This window comes from Ylistrum balloti, unplaced genomic scaffold, assembly GCF_031769215.1.
Source record: "Ylistrum balloti isolate Yb309-2 unplaced genomic scaffold, AGI_CSIRO_Ybal_v1 Utg370814, whole genome shotgun sequence".
Classification (NCBI taxonomy): Eukaryota; Metazoa; Mollusca; class Bivalvia; order Pectinida; family Pectinidae; genus Ylistrum; species Ylistrum balloti.
Window position 1 is genome coordinate 459,932 of NW_026782471.1, and position 17,804 is coordinate 477,735.

The 17,804-nt window shown below is 33.4% G+C and overlaps 1 protein-coding gene and 1 pseudogene across 1 annotated transcript; both read left to right on the top strand.

The window, feature by feature from the left end:
* Positions 1 to 318: 318 nt before the first annotated feature.
* LOC132558706 (uncharacterized) lies at positions 319 to 2,154 on the top strand (annotated as a pseudogene).
* A 1,841-nt stretch (positions 2,155 to 3,995) lies between these two features.
* On the top strand, positions 3,996 to 14,610 carry LOC132558715 (polypeptide N-acetylgalactosaminyltransferase 5-like). Its single transcript, XM_060223311.1, has 11 exons — positions 3,996 to 4,377; positions 4,914 to 5,067; positions 6,999 to 7,165; positions 7,566 to 7,730; positions 8,578 to 8,794; positions 10,468 to 10,585; positions 10,986 to 11,168; positions 11,781 to 11,918; positions 12,811 to 12,912; positions 13,575 to 13,721; positions 14,467 to 14,610. Exons 1-11 carry the CDS (start codon positions 3,996 to 3,998, stop codon positions 14,608 to 14,610), a joined length of 1,917 nt encoding a protein of 638 aa, XP_060079294.1.
* Positions 14,611 to 17,804: the final 3,194 nt, after the last annotated feature.

A 17,804-nucleotide genomic window follows, 5' to 3' on the forward strand; every position in this document is an offset into this window, starting at 1 on the left:
TCGGCGAAAGATGAAATATATTTATTTGTTTGTTTTACTTGATGCTGTTCGACAAAAGAATCAAACCGAGAAACACATAGTGTGCCATAACGAATGTTCTGAATGGATTACCCGTGTCTCTAGATCTTCCATCAAATAACATTAAACTTGTCCATAATTTTGCGTTCAATTTTTTTAGGAATCTATAATTATTATTGCTTCATCGCAATGATTTGAAACTTATTCAAAGGAATGCTGTGAACGGACCTATAAAACTCAATGTAACTGAAAATTCTTTACGTTTTTATATTGTTGAATATTTATTTTGTAATCTTTCAAATGGATTGGAGAGGGCACCTTTTCCATCTAGATAAAGTTTATCCAGAAATAGCTCTTGCCTACCCGGTTAACATTGAGTCTCTCAATATCGATATCTTAAATGGATTTTCGCTTGAAAATAAATTCTCATAACATTAGTATTTCTTAAAGATGTTAAATCTCTGAATATAGAAAAACATCGATTATAAATTCCTCATTTCTTGATCTAGTTTGCTCTCCTATCACAATTTTAATCAGTTAAAGAATTGCAAATAAACGCATTTTCAACATTTCAGAAATTGAAGCGTTTGCCATCACTTGTAGCAAGTAGGATTGAATTGAAATGAGTACTAACAGCACTTTATTGTTTATATAATAAAACCATGACTGACATTGGCAGCAATGAATTTCTGTTTTCACCATTCATATCCTTGAAAACAATTTGTGTTGAAAAATGTCTCTTTACAAAAATGACATAAGCGAAAGAACAAGTACTTTTATCCTTGACAACTCGACAATGCTTGAAAGTATTGGACATTTAATCTATTTATAAATGGCCAGTTGTTTATATTGTTAGTTTTTTCCCTGCGTTGACACATTTACAGACAACAAATGAGAATAGTTTAGCATCGCGAAGAAGTGAACTCCAAAAGGGAGCAATTATGTTTTATTCCTAGAAATCTTCGTTACATCAAGGTTTTCCATAATTTTCTAATTAGAGACATGGTAAACATGGCATTTCAGGAGGTAAGGAGTTGAATGTCATTAAGGTCAAATTTTAGGCGAAGCGAGGCAACTGTGAGGACAACTTAGTAAATAGTTCAATTTGTTTGTTTAATATTTATCATTCGTTGATTTGACGGAAAATCATTTGAAAAAAAATACGTTTGGCTACGGTTACTGATCAAACGAGCTCTTTGGAAACTATAATACTTGTCAATAACGTTTGTTCCCAGTCATATTTTGTAAAACTATGTTTGCTTTTGAGAAAGTTGATCTTCGATATAATGCCATGTCGACGCTTACAGACTGTAATGTTGAAGATTTGCAATATGAACATTTCCAACAATCCTTTCAATGTTCTTTGATCACGTGCAATTCCCTTCATGGATGTTTGCGACAGAAGAAATTTTCGGACAAGAAGCAGCTCACCTGTTTTACATCCGATGGAAATCTTATCAAAATGAATCCAGTCCTAGATACATTAATCAGCTACAACAAACACTGAAGACAGGTTTCTAGTATCAGTGATTTTCATCATCGTATTCCTGGTTGTAGGTGTGGTTCTGTATACTCGTCGAAGGAAGAGTTCTGGCGAGATTCAGCGTCGAAAATACGCCATGTAACACATTATAAATATGATATTTTTGTAGCGTATTCCCAAAATGATGGCAGTTGGTTCAAACAACGTTGTGCCAGTGCTGTTAAAGTCAGAACATTTTGTTGCTATGATTTGACATTCGTTGCCGGGAAATCTATTGCAGATAATATATCAGATGCGATATCGAAGCATCCTATAAGTTTATCCACAGTGAGCGCGGGATATATGAAATGGCGGTGGCTAGTAAAAATGTACTCCGCGATGGCGAAAAACATGATAATATTGTTATTTTTCACTGGTGATATCAAACGTAGTGAAAACCGAAGGTTGTTCGCACGATATGGGATCAAGTTGTCTGTTTAAAATGGCCAAGTATTACTGATATTACAGAATCTGATCTCAAGTCTGCAACTCAAAGGTTCTGGAAACTGTTGAGGAAGTCGCTACGGAAGGTGAATAATTGTCTTGAAGTTGGTGACAAAGAAACAACTCAGTGGAAGGGTATATCTGTATGTGGAGAAAGAAAAATATCTTAAGTTATAAGTTTATGTTGGAAATGATGTAGGAAACATTACACTGTTAAGTTCTATTAGCAATGGTTCATATCTTAGCGGGTTAACAACAACATTCGGAACAAAATGGATTTTTGTTGACGTTAATGAGGACGTTATGGAACAAACATTGCTATACGACAACTTCATTTCTTCTTTATACATAGAAATAAAATACTCTTGAGTACTGATTGCAAATTAATTTCGATCACAAAAACAACGAAAATAAAAAAAAACCCAAAGAACAAACCAATTGAAAGTATATAATTTATCATTAAAACTATTTTACTATTTTATTGTGTTTTCTTTGAAATTCAGTAAAGAATTTGGGGAAATATCTCAAAGTGACATTTTATCTATAAATGTTCTGGTTGTGGAGACATTTATTGCAAGCACACTCTATCATTGATATGTCTTCTGTTTGTTTAAACACAGCTGTCACCGAAAACTTATTCATCAATATTACAAGATGTGGCTATAGCGCTGTAAATCAATCAGTGAAATACGTATATACTGTCTTCCTCGTCACGTGATGTCAACAGATGTACATCCAGACAAGATTATGACAATTGACAATGACGATGCACAGACAGTGATAAAAAACCCAATAAATTTGCAGTATTCAGTTTCTAAATATTTTCATTAAGAATTCATAATAATCGGTACCGGTAACCATGATATAACACAAGTTCACAAAGGGTAAGGATACATTTATTTTATACGTAAAAATACCCCGATGGTATCATAACTAAAATGATTAGAACTTGAACAATTACTCCGATGGGTATCAAAATACGAATTCAAAACTCAAATCGATAAATATTGTAGATTATAAGAATAATGGATATTTTCGGTATTAATTCATATATGTATACATAATTTTATTTATTTGGAATGAAATTATTTTTCTGGACAAATACTTTGCAGATATGTGGGACATTGAATATACTTTTTACAAATCTACGTTGCACACGTGTGTGAACATATGTTACCGAGACCTGTGTAGAGTATTGTGTACATTAAACATCATACCTTTACACCGAGGAGTTGAATTTTCGGTTAAATAAGTATATTTTGGATTCATTATATAATATTTGTGATCAGTGTACACGAATACCATTCAATAAGGACTAAAACAAGTGGCATATGATGATGTGTTAAAGTGATGCTTTGTTTAGCTTCAAGGATCCTCAAAATGTAGTATAAAAATACAAAAAAAAAAAAAAAAAATTTAAGTGAATCTATTCAAAGATATTGTCAATTATTTCCACTTAAGGTGACACAAATGTAAGTATCAAATTTGCTTCAAATTTGCACGGGAAATAATTTTGAGGTGGAAATGCTAATGTCTCTCTTTTTCGGTATATTTATTGACTGGATTTCCCCTTTTTTGATCACGTGACATTATTGTGTATTATAAACTTGTTCATGTTATACGATATAGGAACTGAAGATTTAAATTACTGCTGTATTACCGTAAAAGTTTCAGGGTAAAGATTTCTAGGCAGAATACACAGGGACAATGTCCAGCATAAAGTTACTTCTTTGTTATAACAGAATCACACGTGCTATCGACGAGATCTGGGTCATTTTTCTTGAGATTTTCAATACATCTATTTCTATACAGAACTCTAACTTTCTGCTATCTATGGTATTTCGGACAACAAAGATAACTCAACTTTAAGTATTTCTATTTTACGATACTTCAAGTTGTAGCTTTCAAAAATTGCCAGATTTGGCACACTATTGTTTTAGATATAATATTTCTGTTTTTTACTTTCGGATTGAGTGACAATTTTATTGGGTTTTTTTTCAGATTTTCAAGGATGCCACGAATACATTTAAAGAGATGTGTAATCAAATTAGTTTTGGTGTTTTCCTTTGTTTGTTTTTTCTGGACGTTTGTTTACCGTGACGAACTCGCCAAAATTGAAAACAATGATGATTTTCAAGTGGAAAAGGAACAATTAATCAAACGCAATGAAGATCAATTAGAAAGTGGTCTGACACAGCGGCAACGTTTATCTTTAGGCTTGGAAAACAAGAAACATTTTAAAACAATTGTTAAAAAAACAGGAAAAGTAATTCCAGATGGAAAAGCTGACGTTAAAGTGCAGGATCATATGAATTCTAAAGGGCATTTTAACATTAATGACGGGAAAGGTAACAAAGACAGAGTTAATATTAAAAATGTGTCCTCTGGACCTGGTGAGTGAATTTCTCTTATTTCTTTGCGTGTACAACTGAAATAGTAATTCTGTTAGAAACGAGCTATTATAGAAATGAAAATGATGTTATTCTCAAATAGATCAATAAATAAAAGAAAAGAATGTCTGATAACAGGGTCTTTGAATTGCTTTCCGTTCGTTTATTTCGGTATTTGCTTGCACTATTTAGTTATTTGTATCTAATTCCAAAATTACTGCTAAAGTTACGAAGAGACCTGGAACTTTACGATAAGCGAAAATGGTTTCTTGATATCGGCAACATTACATAAAGATATTTTTAACTGATTAAAAAATATTCTGAACCCTTCAGACAAAAATAATTCAATTATTACTATAATGAGAAATATTCATGCGTCTCAATCTCAACTTTGAGTGCAACCAATGAAACATTAGAATATTTGTAAAGATACCTGCTTATGTAGACACTGAAATCCTTGTATAAGATACTACATAATTTTGTCTGAAATTATCTTGTGTAATAAGTAAGTTAAGACTTATTCTCTTTCCTTTTCCAAGGTGAGTTAGGTGAGGCTGTACACATTGACGTCAAGTCACTGACCCCCGAGGAGAAGAAAAAGTACGACAAAGGATGGAAAAACAATGCCTTCAATGAATATGTCAGTGATATGATTTCATTAGACAGGTCCTTGGAGGATACACGAGATCCAGAGTAAGTGATATATTATCGGAGTTATCCTACCGGAAGTATTAGAATTCTATATTCTTAATTGCTGTCATGAGTTCTTAAATACGGAAATTCATGCAACCAATAAATTATGAAGGTAAAAAAGACGGTTTATGATTATGATATCACTTCCGGAAACCAGATTTCCTTATACTTCCGTGCTCATTACTGCTCCATTCCTCTCAGGGACCACAGAACAAAAAAAAAATAAAAAAAAAAAAAAAACAAAAACAAAAACAGCAACAAACAAAAACAAAAACAAAAGTAGACAAAGAGAACATAGAACAGGAATCTACAGGGGAAGTATACAAATTACACAATAACACATGTACACATACTATAAAACATCCTCGACTTCGACATTAAGGACACGTTTACGTATCATATAATGTTTAGATCAACACATCACATCAAGTGTCTTGTACCATCACTGCTGAATAAAATCGATTATCAAACTATCATTTTATATGAGACTTCCACAGATTATGTTTTTCAAAGATTCCCGAAAGCTAACGGAAAAATCCGAAGCGCTGACAGGAACTCAAACTCACCTGCAGCCAAATGAGACCTGGAATATATTGTTGTTGCCAGTGACCTTTAACAACAACCTCTGCCGACATTACTCAAGCTGTTTCACTATCAACCATGATAAAATACAAAATATTGATGGTTTGAGTTGATTCCTTAGGTAAGAACTCTCGGAGTTATTTTGGAGTGATTAGGCATCTGAAATAAAACTGCCACGTAACTCCAGTCAATTATAAAATACTCAGTTAACAAATAATTGTGTTGCACAGCTGCTGTACATTATTCAGCTGTCCAAGATATTAGTAAAACTTTCAAATAATATCTTAATCCAGATTAACAATACACTACCAAAATAGGTACCTGTCATTTATATAGTTATACACCATACAATTACCACCAATACACCATACAATTACCACCAATACACCATACAATTACCACCGACACACCATACAATTACCACCGATACAACATACAATTACCACCGATACACCATACAATTACCACCGATAAACCATTCAATTACCACCGATACACCTTACAATTACCACCAATACAACATACAATTACCACCGATACAACATACAATTACCACCAATACATCATACAATTACCACCAACACACCATACAATTACCACCGATACAACATACAATTACCACCAATACACCATACAATTACCACCAACACAACATACAATTACCACCAATACATCATACAATTACCACCGATACCATACAATTACCACCGATACACCATACAATTACCACCAATACATCATACAATTACCACCGATACACCATACAATTACCACCAATACATCATACAATTACCACCGACACACCATACAATTACCACCAATGCACCATACAATTACCACCAATACACCATACAATTACCACCGACACACCATACAATTACCACCAATACACCATACAATTACCTCCGATAACACATTTTAGTGACACAGGTGATGTTAATTAATGTCCTTATAAGTGTCGACGCTTGCTATCATTGGTGAATATCAATCATTAAAGTAAGGTCTGAATTAATATTATATAATATTATACATATATTACAATTAATAATATTTAATATTATACATATATCACAATCAATATTAAATAATAATATACATACATTACAGTCAATATTATATAATATTATACATATATTACAATCAATATTATATGATATTACACATTTATTATATATCAATATTATATAATTCGGAGAGAGCAATTACTTTTGTTCTAACTGCCTGCCAATAACTGTTACAAAAACAAACATCAAACTATTTATGATAAAAACATTATTTCTGTAACTAGTACAGCAGATGCCTAACATTGATCCTATTTCACGTTACAATTTTCTTTGTTTTTTTATCAGATGTAAAACTATGGAGTACAGTAATATGTTACCAGATGCGAGTGTTATCATAACATTTCATAACGAGGCTTGGTCCGTTTTACTAAGGAGTGTCCATAGCATTATAAACCGTACCCCACCGACTTTATTAAAAGAGATAATTCTTGTGGACGATTATTCGGATATGGGTAAGTACCTTCCGAGTACTAGAACAATACAGATGTACAAAATAACCAGTTGTGTGTGACGTGATCTGCTAATATTCGTCAGGATTATTGCTTTGTTATACATTTCTAAAATATCTACATTTGCGGTGTATCTTTTTTCTTACTTGGCCTGATCGGAAAAGCTGATGTTTAAACGTCAAGTCTGACAAACTTTCCCGACAAAAGAAAACCTACACGGAGGTGCAAGGAGAATGAAAGCAAATGTCCCGAGACAAATATGGTGTTTCAATATTTTCCAATAATAATGATTCAAACATTGGAACGTTTCCGTAGTCTTAAGTAATCTTAGTTTCTGAGAAACCCATGTGCCCAGTTTAGTCAAACTTTCTTTTCAATTTTATTTTAAAACTTATTTTTGAAGCTCATTTAAGAGAACCTCTGGAAGAATATATGCGTCGATATGATAAAGTGAAAATATTGAGAGCAAGAAAAAGGGAGGGACTGATTCGATCAAGACTCCTCGGATACAATACTGCCTCTGGAACGGTTCTGATATATCTTGATTCTCATATTGAATGCTTGGAAGGTATGTACAAATATTGAATTATTTTTTGTTCAATAGTAGAAGTTTCAAGATAGATTTAAGTTTTTGAAAAAGATAGATTTTTCTTGCGCATGCGCGGGTAGGATCGTTGGATTAAGTTTTAGACTATGTGTTTAGCAGGAGTAAAGTTTTAATTCTAACTGGTTACATAGTGAGTAGTGATAGAGGAATTAAGTTATCTATATACTATCACAGATATACCGCGGTTTGTGTAGAAATACTATTTATATAGTATGTGTGATGGGGTAGGGGTGGTGGTTGGGGGCTGGGGTCATGTATGGTGTTAAGTTGGTTTGTATGGTTGTGTGTTGTGTTGTATGTGTGGTTGTATTGAGTATGATCGTGTGAGATTCTAAATTTTGAGATTGCAGGTAAAGGTGTTGTGTTTGTTCTTGAACCTATAGCCAGTGTTGAATAAACAGTTTTGTTTAAACATAATTATCAAGACCTTTAATCCTCATTGTCCTGCCTAACGAAGTTCCATAAGCTACAAGCCAGGTAGATAACCCGAATTCGACTGCAAACCAGTTCATGACCGTTGTACCCGGAGATTCCCTTTATGTTTCTACTGGACGTAGTGCCTGAAATGTGAAGTTCGTACATTTTCCTTCATATTTAGTCGTTTGTATAACAAATACAAATACAGCAGCAAGCATTCCGCTCGGAAACCCCTGGAGGACACAACGAACTCCGCTGTTTGTTTAGACTATAAAATGATGATGATGATGATGATGATGATGATGATCAGACAGAATCTATCTACAAACGATGATAACGTTTTTTTTATACTTGAAAGTGTAAAGGTGACTTTCTTTGTTAATGACTACAGGTTGGATCGAGCCACTGCTAGATCCCATCGCCCGTGACAAGACGACCTCAGTCACACCTATAATCGAAAGTATTGATTTCACAACATTCCGCTTCAAAATTAGTAGAGCAAAAGACGTACAGGTCGGAGGATTTGACTGGTCACTCGTGTTTAACTGGCATAAAATACCAGATTCTGAAAGGGCACGTCGAAATTTTAAACACTATTTACCAGCAAGGTAGGTTAAATGCTGCAGTGATTCCTGTGGTTTTTCTATCGTTTCAGATCACAATCATGAATTGTTAAACATTGAATACCGAGTATCAGATATTTTTATGCGGTGCAATTTTCGTTGATCTTTTAATCACTCTAAATAGATATAGTCTAAAAATGGTACAGATTTTGAACATTTCATGGAAATATGAGTTACTGAGAATTCATGAATTCATCGAAGATAAACCCCCCACGAACATTAATGAGCACTCACACAGGAATAAACTTTGAGTTATGAACATAGTCCCGATGGTTTGCTGGCCATTTTGGTTTATTATTGCTTCCAAAAAAGGTTTGGTGTCATCAAAAAGTCTTGAGAAAAGAAAATTGATATAATATCATTTATATATTATTGAAGTTCTATTTATCATTAACAGATTAAAATTTGCCAAATAATATTTAAGTAAGTATTTATACAAAAGAACTAATTTTTATGTTAATATTATATGTATAATATTGGGGGTCAGGTGGCACTGTGGTAACCCACTCGTCTTTCACCTAGCCGTCCTGGGTTCGATTTGCAGACCGGACGTGGAAAGCTTTGTGGTCACCTGCCCGACCACGTGGGTTTCCCCCGGGTACTCCGGTTAACTACCACAGTAAAATCATCCGTGCGTTTCCATCCAGGCCAACAAGAGTGATCAATATAAGCTGATAGGTTGTCTCGCAATTGTTGTGAAATAAAGTTTGTATTTCTATGTATGTTTTATGTAAATGACCATAGCGACTAAACAACGACTGATCTGAGTACACCATGGGTAAATTATGTTCTATCATTTTACATGCCGAAATAAATATCATGTGTCGACTGCTCTGTCTTCATATTGGTTTGTTTGCCTGTGCCTTTTTAGCGTTTGAAAGAGTCGGTATTGCAAAACTTCTAAATGATCCTTGCTCAGAAGATAAACTCTATAAACTAATGTCGATGTTACTACTTTTATTTTGATCTGTCACTTTATTTAATTAAAAAAAGCAAATAACAAAAAAAAAAAAAAAAAAAAAACAAAACAAAACAAATAAAAACAAAACAAAAACAAAAAACAAAAAAATACACACTATAATATGTATTTTATTTTTTCTTTGCTATTTTTAATATTTTTCGTAGATGAATGCATAAATCATGTTCCAAAAGTTCATATATGCTTTTTTCATATATATAAAATGGTTCAGCCCGACCACTGTTTCATGTGGCACAGAACCTCCGCCGGTTCCTAAGTCATTTCGTCATACATACTTGTTAACGACCTTAATCTAGTATAAAGTTGTATCATGATATCATGCATTTAATTTTCTGATTTGGTTACAAACTTATAGACAACTCTGTCTTTCACTAGTAGGAATTTTAAAATACCTCAAAACATAGACAAAGACATTCAAAAGTTACCATGGTTTCCTTGCTTGCTGGCATTCAACATATTTTACTGTTCTCTGTTTCTGTTAACAAGATTTTCACACCATTCCTACTCTTTCGGCATATCTTTCACTTGCTCTGTTGAGACAAATAATTAACTGTTAGTGAGTAATAATCGTGAACTTGACAAATTATTAGCAGTTTGCATTTAGTCCTTGCAGAAAATGGTATGAGGAAGATATACTACTGATGTATTGAACAGGTGACCTAGTTTAATTGTATTACAGGTCTCCAACCATGGCTGGAGGACTCTTCGCAATCAGTCGAGAGTACTTTACGTACCTAGGTACCTACGACGAGGGAATGAATATTTGGGGAGCTGAAAATCTAGAAATATCGTTTCGGGTATGGTTATGAGTACTAACTTTATGACAACATCGGGAATAGCATGTTTAAATTTATCTAAATGAAACAGAACGGGATATTTGTGGCTCAGTTGGTTTCATTGATTGTAAATGGGCGATCAAGAAAAGAAATAAATTCTATTGTCTTTGTGTTATGCACTGTGACACAAGTTAAAAAGATGAAAACAAAAACCTTGAACGATGTCTCATTACAAATACATTTTTAGAAAATACTGGAATGTCGACTACAGAAATTTTATCATGCTGTTTTTTTCTTTATTTCGCACTGGTCTAAGTGAATGTCTTAAAAGAGGTCACATACAGAGGGCGCACGTCAAACAAACATACCAATAATATGCACTGCATACATGTAGATTGTGTCTAGCTCCCTTCTCTGTCAGATATGGATGTGTGGAGGAACGCTTCTGACAGCCCCTTGCTCACGTGTAGGCCACGTATTCCGGGAAACGTCTCCGTATACTTGGCCAGGCAAAAACATCCTGTTACACAATAACCTTCGATTGGCAGAGGTGTGGCTCGATGACTTCAAGTCCTATTACTATGGGCGTGTCTCTCAAAGTAAGGTAGGAATATATTTTTGTTCAACAGACATAAAACGCCGTTTTGTTACCATAAGTTAATGTATAGTTTTTCTTTTCTGAATGCATATCGGTACCATATATTAGTTGAATGTTTGTAGATATTCAGTCTTTTTTGTGTAAAGTGCATCTTTATACATATATCTAGTTAGAGTAATATAAATATGATGTATGACATTACGAATAATTAGTATACTCTTACAGCTATTCTTTATTGTTTTGTCTTCCCATAGATTTTGATCATTAACAGGGTGGTATACACTCAGACCTTCAATAACATGCTTTATCCGTGCCGATATATTCACTCATTGAAACTATTCAGGCATTAACGATGGGTACGATTTTACAGTATTCAATAACATCATGTCAACATACTCTAAATCAAACTTCAAATATTCATGAAATAAAGGAAAATATAAAAAAAAATACAAATACATAAATACTGTTCCGGAAGGGCTAGCAATCTTGGCAATCATAGAAAGTCATTTTAATGTGTAGGAGACGTCGCGATGGCGTCTTCTCACAAGTACGAGTCGCTGTACTGGGCAGAATGTATTTGTAATGGAACTGATTCACGTTGTAATATTGTATTAACAGGTAAAGGAAACAGATTATGGAGATATATCAGCGAGGGTAGCTTTACGCAAACGTCTCCAATGCAAAAGCTTTAGGTGGTTTCTGAGTAATGTGTTTCCTGAATTATACATTCCAGGGAATTCTGTAGCATCTGGAGAGGTAAGATAGTCCGCTATTGTTCAGGTACATTTTACTCTTATTTCCTTTATGTTTTTCTCAGAATTACTTAAAACCTATAACAGATGATTTATGATGTTTTAAATTTTCATCTAAGAGGAGACAAATGGATAGTAGCTAACAATTCAATACATATTGTCAGTGTTAGGATAAATTTTGATCTATTTTAATGGAATAGTAGAGATTCTGTTGAAATAAGGACCATCTCATAGAACTGGAATACATATCGACCTTTGTCTGATATATAAATATATGTGAGAAATATATAATTCACATAAACAAAAATCATCATTGTGTATTCCTATGACATACATCTACCACTTCTGTACAAACTTTATCAATCCACTTAAAGTATAACTCTATTGCTAGTGCCTTTTTTTATCGACAATGAAGGCAATTCAATGTTAAGATACGCAGAAGTGACTTATGTGCTAACACTTGGAAAATACCAAGAGGTCTCGAATGAAATATATCGTTCTTCTCAATCAAATTATTACCTTCGAAGGACTGTGTGATGGAGAAAAAAGGAACACTAGTATTTAGTACAAATTGCGATTTATTTTAATGCCAAACAAACTGGTAAGACTACTTTGCTGTGAATTCATTTCTTAACGAATCTTTCTTGTTTATTGATATGTCTCATTTACTGTCAACAGTCAAACATTGGTAGCTAAAACAGCATATTAAAGATGCGTATAGATTTACTAAATAAATTTAATGAAATCGTTATATTTTTAGGAATTTGACAATAACTACAGTTATATTAATTAGGTTCTAAGATAACTATTCACGGTTGAATGTGGCATTACCTATGAAAACGAACATTTTAATGTATGCTAGTTTACAAAGATGGTTTTATTTGTGCATTTTATAGATACGCAACAAAGCAAAACCAGTGTGTTTGGATGGGAAGGACAGAGCTGCAGCTAATAATATTTTAAGATCATATCCCTGTCATCAACAGGGCGGAAACCAGGTAATAATAACAATGTTATCACTTGGATGTGAAACCGTGCTTAATTACGCTTTTAGAACAACTAGAACAGAACTTGGAGAAAGTGAAAAATAGGGGAATTCTATGAATATATTTCAACCATTGTCAAATGGTAATATTAAGTGACACATAGAACGTTTGACTATTGGCGAACGCTGCTGTTATTTTAGATAACAATAATACATCTGAAGATTCACATATGTCTGTATTATCTCCTTAAATTTGACCTGTCTATAAAATATTGTTATCACGTCAACTAATTCAGGCTGTTTCTTGTCGTTGTCGTAGTTCTGGCTTCACATGAAAGATACGATATCGTAAGTCTATGACGTTGTAATTAATTCGTGAGACTGGTTGGGTTTACCGTTCTGTTGTAGTTCTGACTTCACATGAAAGATACGATATCGTAAGTCTATGACGTTGTAATTAATTCGTGAGACTGGTTGGGTTTACCGTTCTGTTGTAGTTCTGACTTCACATGAAAGATACGATATCGTAAGTCTATGACGTTGTAATTAATTCGTGAGACTGGTTGGGTTTACCGTTCTGTCGTAGTTCTGACTTCACATGAAAGATACGATATCGTAAGTCTATGACGTTGTAATTAATTCGTGAGACTGGTTGGGTTTACCGTTCTGTTGTAGTTCTGGCTCCACATGAAGGACGGTGCTTTCAGACGAGATATTCTGTGCTTCGACTATTTCATTCAAAATAACGAATTAAGAAATAAAGAAATACAATTATTTGCATGCCATGGACAGCGTGGAAACCAGGAGTGGGAATACAGAGAGGTAGGTATAGATCAGTATTACTGCACCAGGACAAACTCCAGCGACGTGTGTGCATTCTGGTTTTGGAATTTAACTTAATCAGTATCGGAAAAAGAGCAAGGAATTCTGTATTGAGTTATCCAATAATATTAAATAAAACACGAAAGTATGTAAAGATTGGAACAAGAAATGAAATGTTATTCAGTCAAGAAATATCAGTAAAGATTGGATATATAAACAAAGTTATGTTACTGATGTGAATACAGATCTTACCATAAGATATAGTTAATATAAAAACCATAATGCAGACAGATAACATCAATATTTATGTGCTTATAAACATAATATGGTTTACGCAGTTTTATTCTTTATTTGGCACTATTGTATCTCATTCTGAATTGTGTTCAAAGGTAGAGATGCTATTAACGTGTATGTCTTTTCTATAAACATTTTAATTGTGTAAAAGATTTTAAAAAGAATTTAAGAATAGGTTTTTATATTGATACGTTTTTCTTAATCTGTTAAGGACTCCATAGATAAATTTCGTTATCATGGAGCTTTCTTGAATGCTGATAGCTGTCAATAAGGCATTAACAATATAAAAGTGATAAGCATTTATACATAAATATTCAAGGAAATACGTAACAAAGTTTATAAAGATATATTTTTAATCAGCATGGATATATGTAATCAACCTTTAACAAGGTTGATGTTTCAGTCTTTTGTCATTAACCACTAATTATCCTACACTAACTTTCACCCACAGGACAACACCATATTCCATGTCAATACCAAAAAGTGCATCACGCTGGCTTTTGATGGTCGATCTGTTTTTATGGAGGAATGTCGAGGTACGGACAGTCAGTTGTGGATAATGGAGAAAAAACCAGTTAGAGGGCCGACTATTTAGAAATATGTGATAGTGACTTGTGCGTTTTGTCACAAAATAGTGGATCAGAACTTTATTAATAACAATCTAAATGGAAATGTTATAAAACAACGTTTTGTTTGATTGCTTTTTTTTACAATAACCATCCAAATGAAAGATGTTTGACATTAGATATTTATATGAATTTATGGTATGTCAGAGTACCAAATTAATACAATATCGTTAGTCTATGAAATTGTTATTTAGGAGACTAGTTGGGTTTGCCTTTCTTTATATAGCGAGTTTCATATGAAGCAAAAGATTCTTATCCTTCCTGAACACCCGGTCATACTTCTAGTAGTCTTTGTGCTAATATTAATTTCGATCATGTTTTATGTTGATGTTTCTATTTGACATACAATTTTGTAGGCGTTCACTAGTCGCATTTTGTGTCGTGTTTCCCTATATTTTAGACGACGTTATTTAGGATACGGCATTGCCACTTGTTGGTTAGTATATATATATTGATTCCTGAAAAAGGTACATGTGGTAGTATTGGTTGAAAATAATGCATTCATGCAAACTTGAATTTAGGAAAATCATCGTAAAAAGTGATTTGGACGGACATATTGTCAGGAGTACCCCAAGACCCCAACGTATGTCATGGCCACCATTGCTCTTGATATCAATAAAATATAGTCGATACTATTTCTGTTGATGTGTTGATAGTAGCAAAGTTTATATTAAAATAATATCTAAAGCGAGGACCATGTTAGCTTCCTTAAAGCAGTCAATGAATGGACAGTCATTGAAATTGTATATGAGTATGCGAATGTTAAAGTGAAAGTATTAGAGGAGAAAAACGAAAAGATTAAAAAGGAAATATTACAAACATGTTTCTCACATTCAATGATCACATTAGAACACATGATAAAAGAATCCAGTCTGTGATAACATGCAATCATTTTGATTTCTAAACGAGCAGATTTTATCATTACTACACGAATCGCTGATAGATTGAATTTGAAAAACTTGTGCATGTATGTGTTGCCGGTGCTGTTATGGGTGCATCCCAGTACATAATGGTTTATTAAGTCCTTACTGTGCCTAGCAATGATCAGTCCGTTATTGCTGATAAGACCATCACTTGACTTAGAGGCAGGCTAGGCTACAGCGGAGGTATTCGACGTAGTGCTCTTTCTCTCTCTGTATTCTTGTGATATTCCTTGATCTGGTTGCTAAGGATTTCTCAAAGTTTCCGGTGTAAGTGGCGGATAAGTGGCAGCCTGAATATATTTTGCTTAGATCATCCTATATTGTCCAGTCCAATCGTGCCTGTAGGTTTGTTGGATATATATACCTCACTCGCAGTAAACCATTGACTATGTATAATTCGAGACTCGCAAATTTTGCCTTTTTTGTCAAAACGTGACGTATTTTAACCTCAAATGCTGTAAAATAATTAATTTTAAAGGTGATTTTATTTTCATTGGATAGAAAAATAGACAAACGATAACATAGTGTATATTGCAAATTGCTGGATTCCGTGAGCAAGATTTATTTACAAACCAAGTGCCCACAGAAAAGTTTAATTTCTGTAGAGAACCATGAATTTTGAAAAACACGTAAAGATATGAGTTTACCGTATTGTCGCCATGGACGAGTAAGAACTTCATACATATAGAATAAGTGTCTTTCTCAATTAGACTCACTGGTTCAATATATGACAGTAAATGTTATGATGGAAAAAATCAAACGTTATAACGTATTGGGGATGAAAATCTTATATCAACGTTTATTTCGTCGTCAAATGTAGCATTGATATCAACATCAAATGTTTTATATCAACAGAAACAACTTCAAAAATAAAGATAGAATTAAAATGATATAAAGAATATTTTAATTTTGAGTTTTCTTAACAAAGTTACTTATTGATTGCTATTGAAAGCAATGATTATTCACATATTTACGAGCTGTTATATTAGCTCTGACATATATCTTCATTGATGAATGTGTGTTGAATGGTGGCACCTTACCAACCATTAAGCGTGTTTCTTCCATTTATTTCAACTCTTCCTCGTGCGTATTCCTACGAAATCGCTGCTTCCCGCCACGCATACTGTGTATTGCATGTAAATCCATAAATAATATTTAGCGTTGCATAATGTTCTGATTTCTGTTGTGGAATTTAAGTTACTAAATATGTAAGCACTGAGAAAATCTCTAAAGTTTTCGTTTCGTTTGAAAAAATACCCTTTATTTTCCTATTAGAAATCATTTTATTCTAGAATTTGAAGGCATGGACAGAAAATCGTATTGTTGTGCTGGTTCTACGTTTAACTTATTTTGATAGCATATGTGATTTTTGTTCATTTAAAAAGAACACGAATGGGGATTACTAGCATGCTTCTTTTTAACTTCTTATATTATGCTGTATTAAGATACTTGTACAATAAATTAACATGTTGCTAGTTTGATAAAGATAAAACAAGGTGCTTAGTCAAATGTATGATAAAGGTGTCTCATTTGTGTAGTCGGGTGGCGCCGTGGTTCGATTTCCGGAATGGACGTGAAAAGATATGGAGTCATCTGAACGACCACGTAGGTTTTCCCCGGGTACTCCAGTTTCCTCCCAAAGTAAGACCCTTCGCGCTCCTCCTCCCGAGCCAACAACAGTGATTAATATCAATTGGTAAACTTTTTTCACAATTGTTACAAACTCAATAGAAATTAAAATTTATGATATTTGTCTATCGCCTTTTTTCCCCTTTTTAACTTAATGTAGAAACGGACGTCGAAAATTATGTAAATATTCATATTGCTTCATATTCTGATGTGTTTCTGGAAATACACATATTTCTTCCGAGTAAAATCTTACGTTAGCATAAAAGCTATAGGATGCGAGGAGAAACTAAACGGAACAGTATATGTTTAACATCTTTGGTGACAATTTACTTTATCTAAATACTATGACTTTAACATTACAAATTAGAATTACAATGTCATATTCAATAAAAATCAGGTATAATATAGTGACTTACACAATCTGAATACCTGTACAAAATATGATTATTTTTAATGTAAGTGTAAACGTCATCTCACAAACAACTGTTCTAATGCTGATGACGAGAAAAAAGACCAAACGCAGTGTCAAAACTTAACATTTATTAATAGACATTATGGTAGGAACAGATATTTGATATTCCTTATATTGATTTTGTACAGGTTTGATGTAT

What these genes read in the sequence shown, in the direction of transcription:
- LOC132558715 (XM_060223311.1), top strand. Translation starts at nt 3,996, where the DNA reads ATGCCACGAATACATTTAAAGAGATGTGTAATCAAATTAGTTTTGGTG. An exon ending in GGACGATTATTCGGATATGG is followed by an intron (nt 7,166 to 7,565) that starts GTAAGTACCTTC and finishes TTATTTTTGAAG; the next exon opens with CTCATTTAAGAGAACCTCTG. An exon ending in AAACACTATTTACCAGCAAG is followed by an intron (nt 8,795 to 10,467) that starts GTAGGTTAAATG and finishes ATTGTATTACAG; the next exon opens with GTCTCCAACCATGGCTGGAG.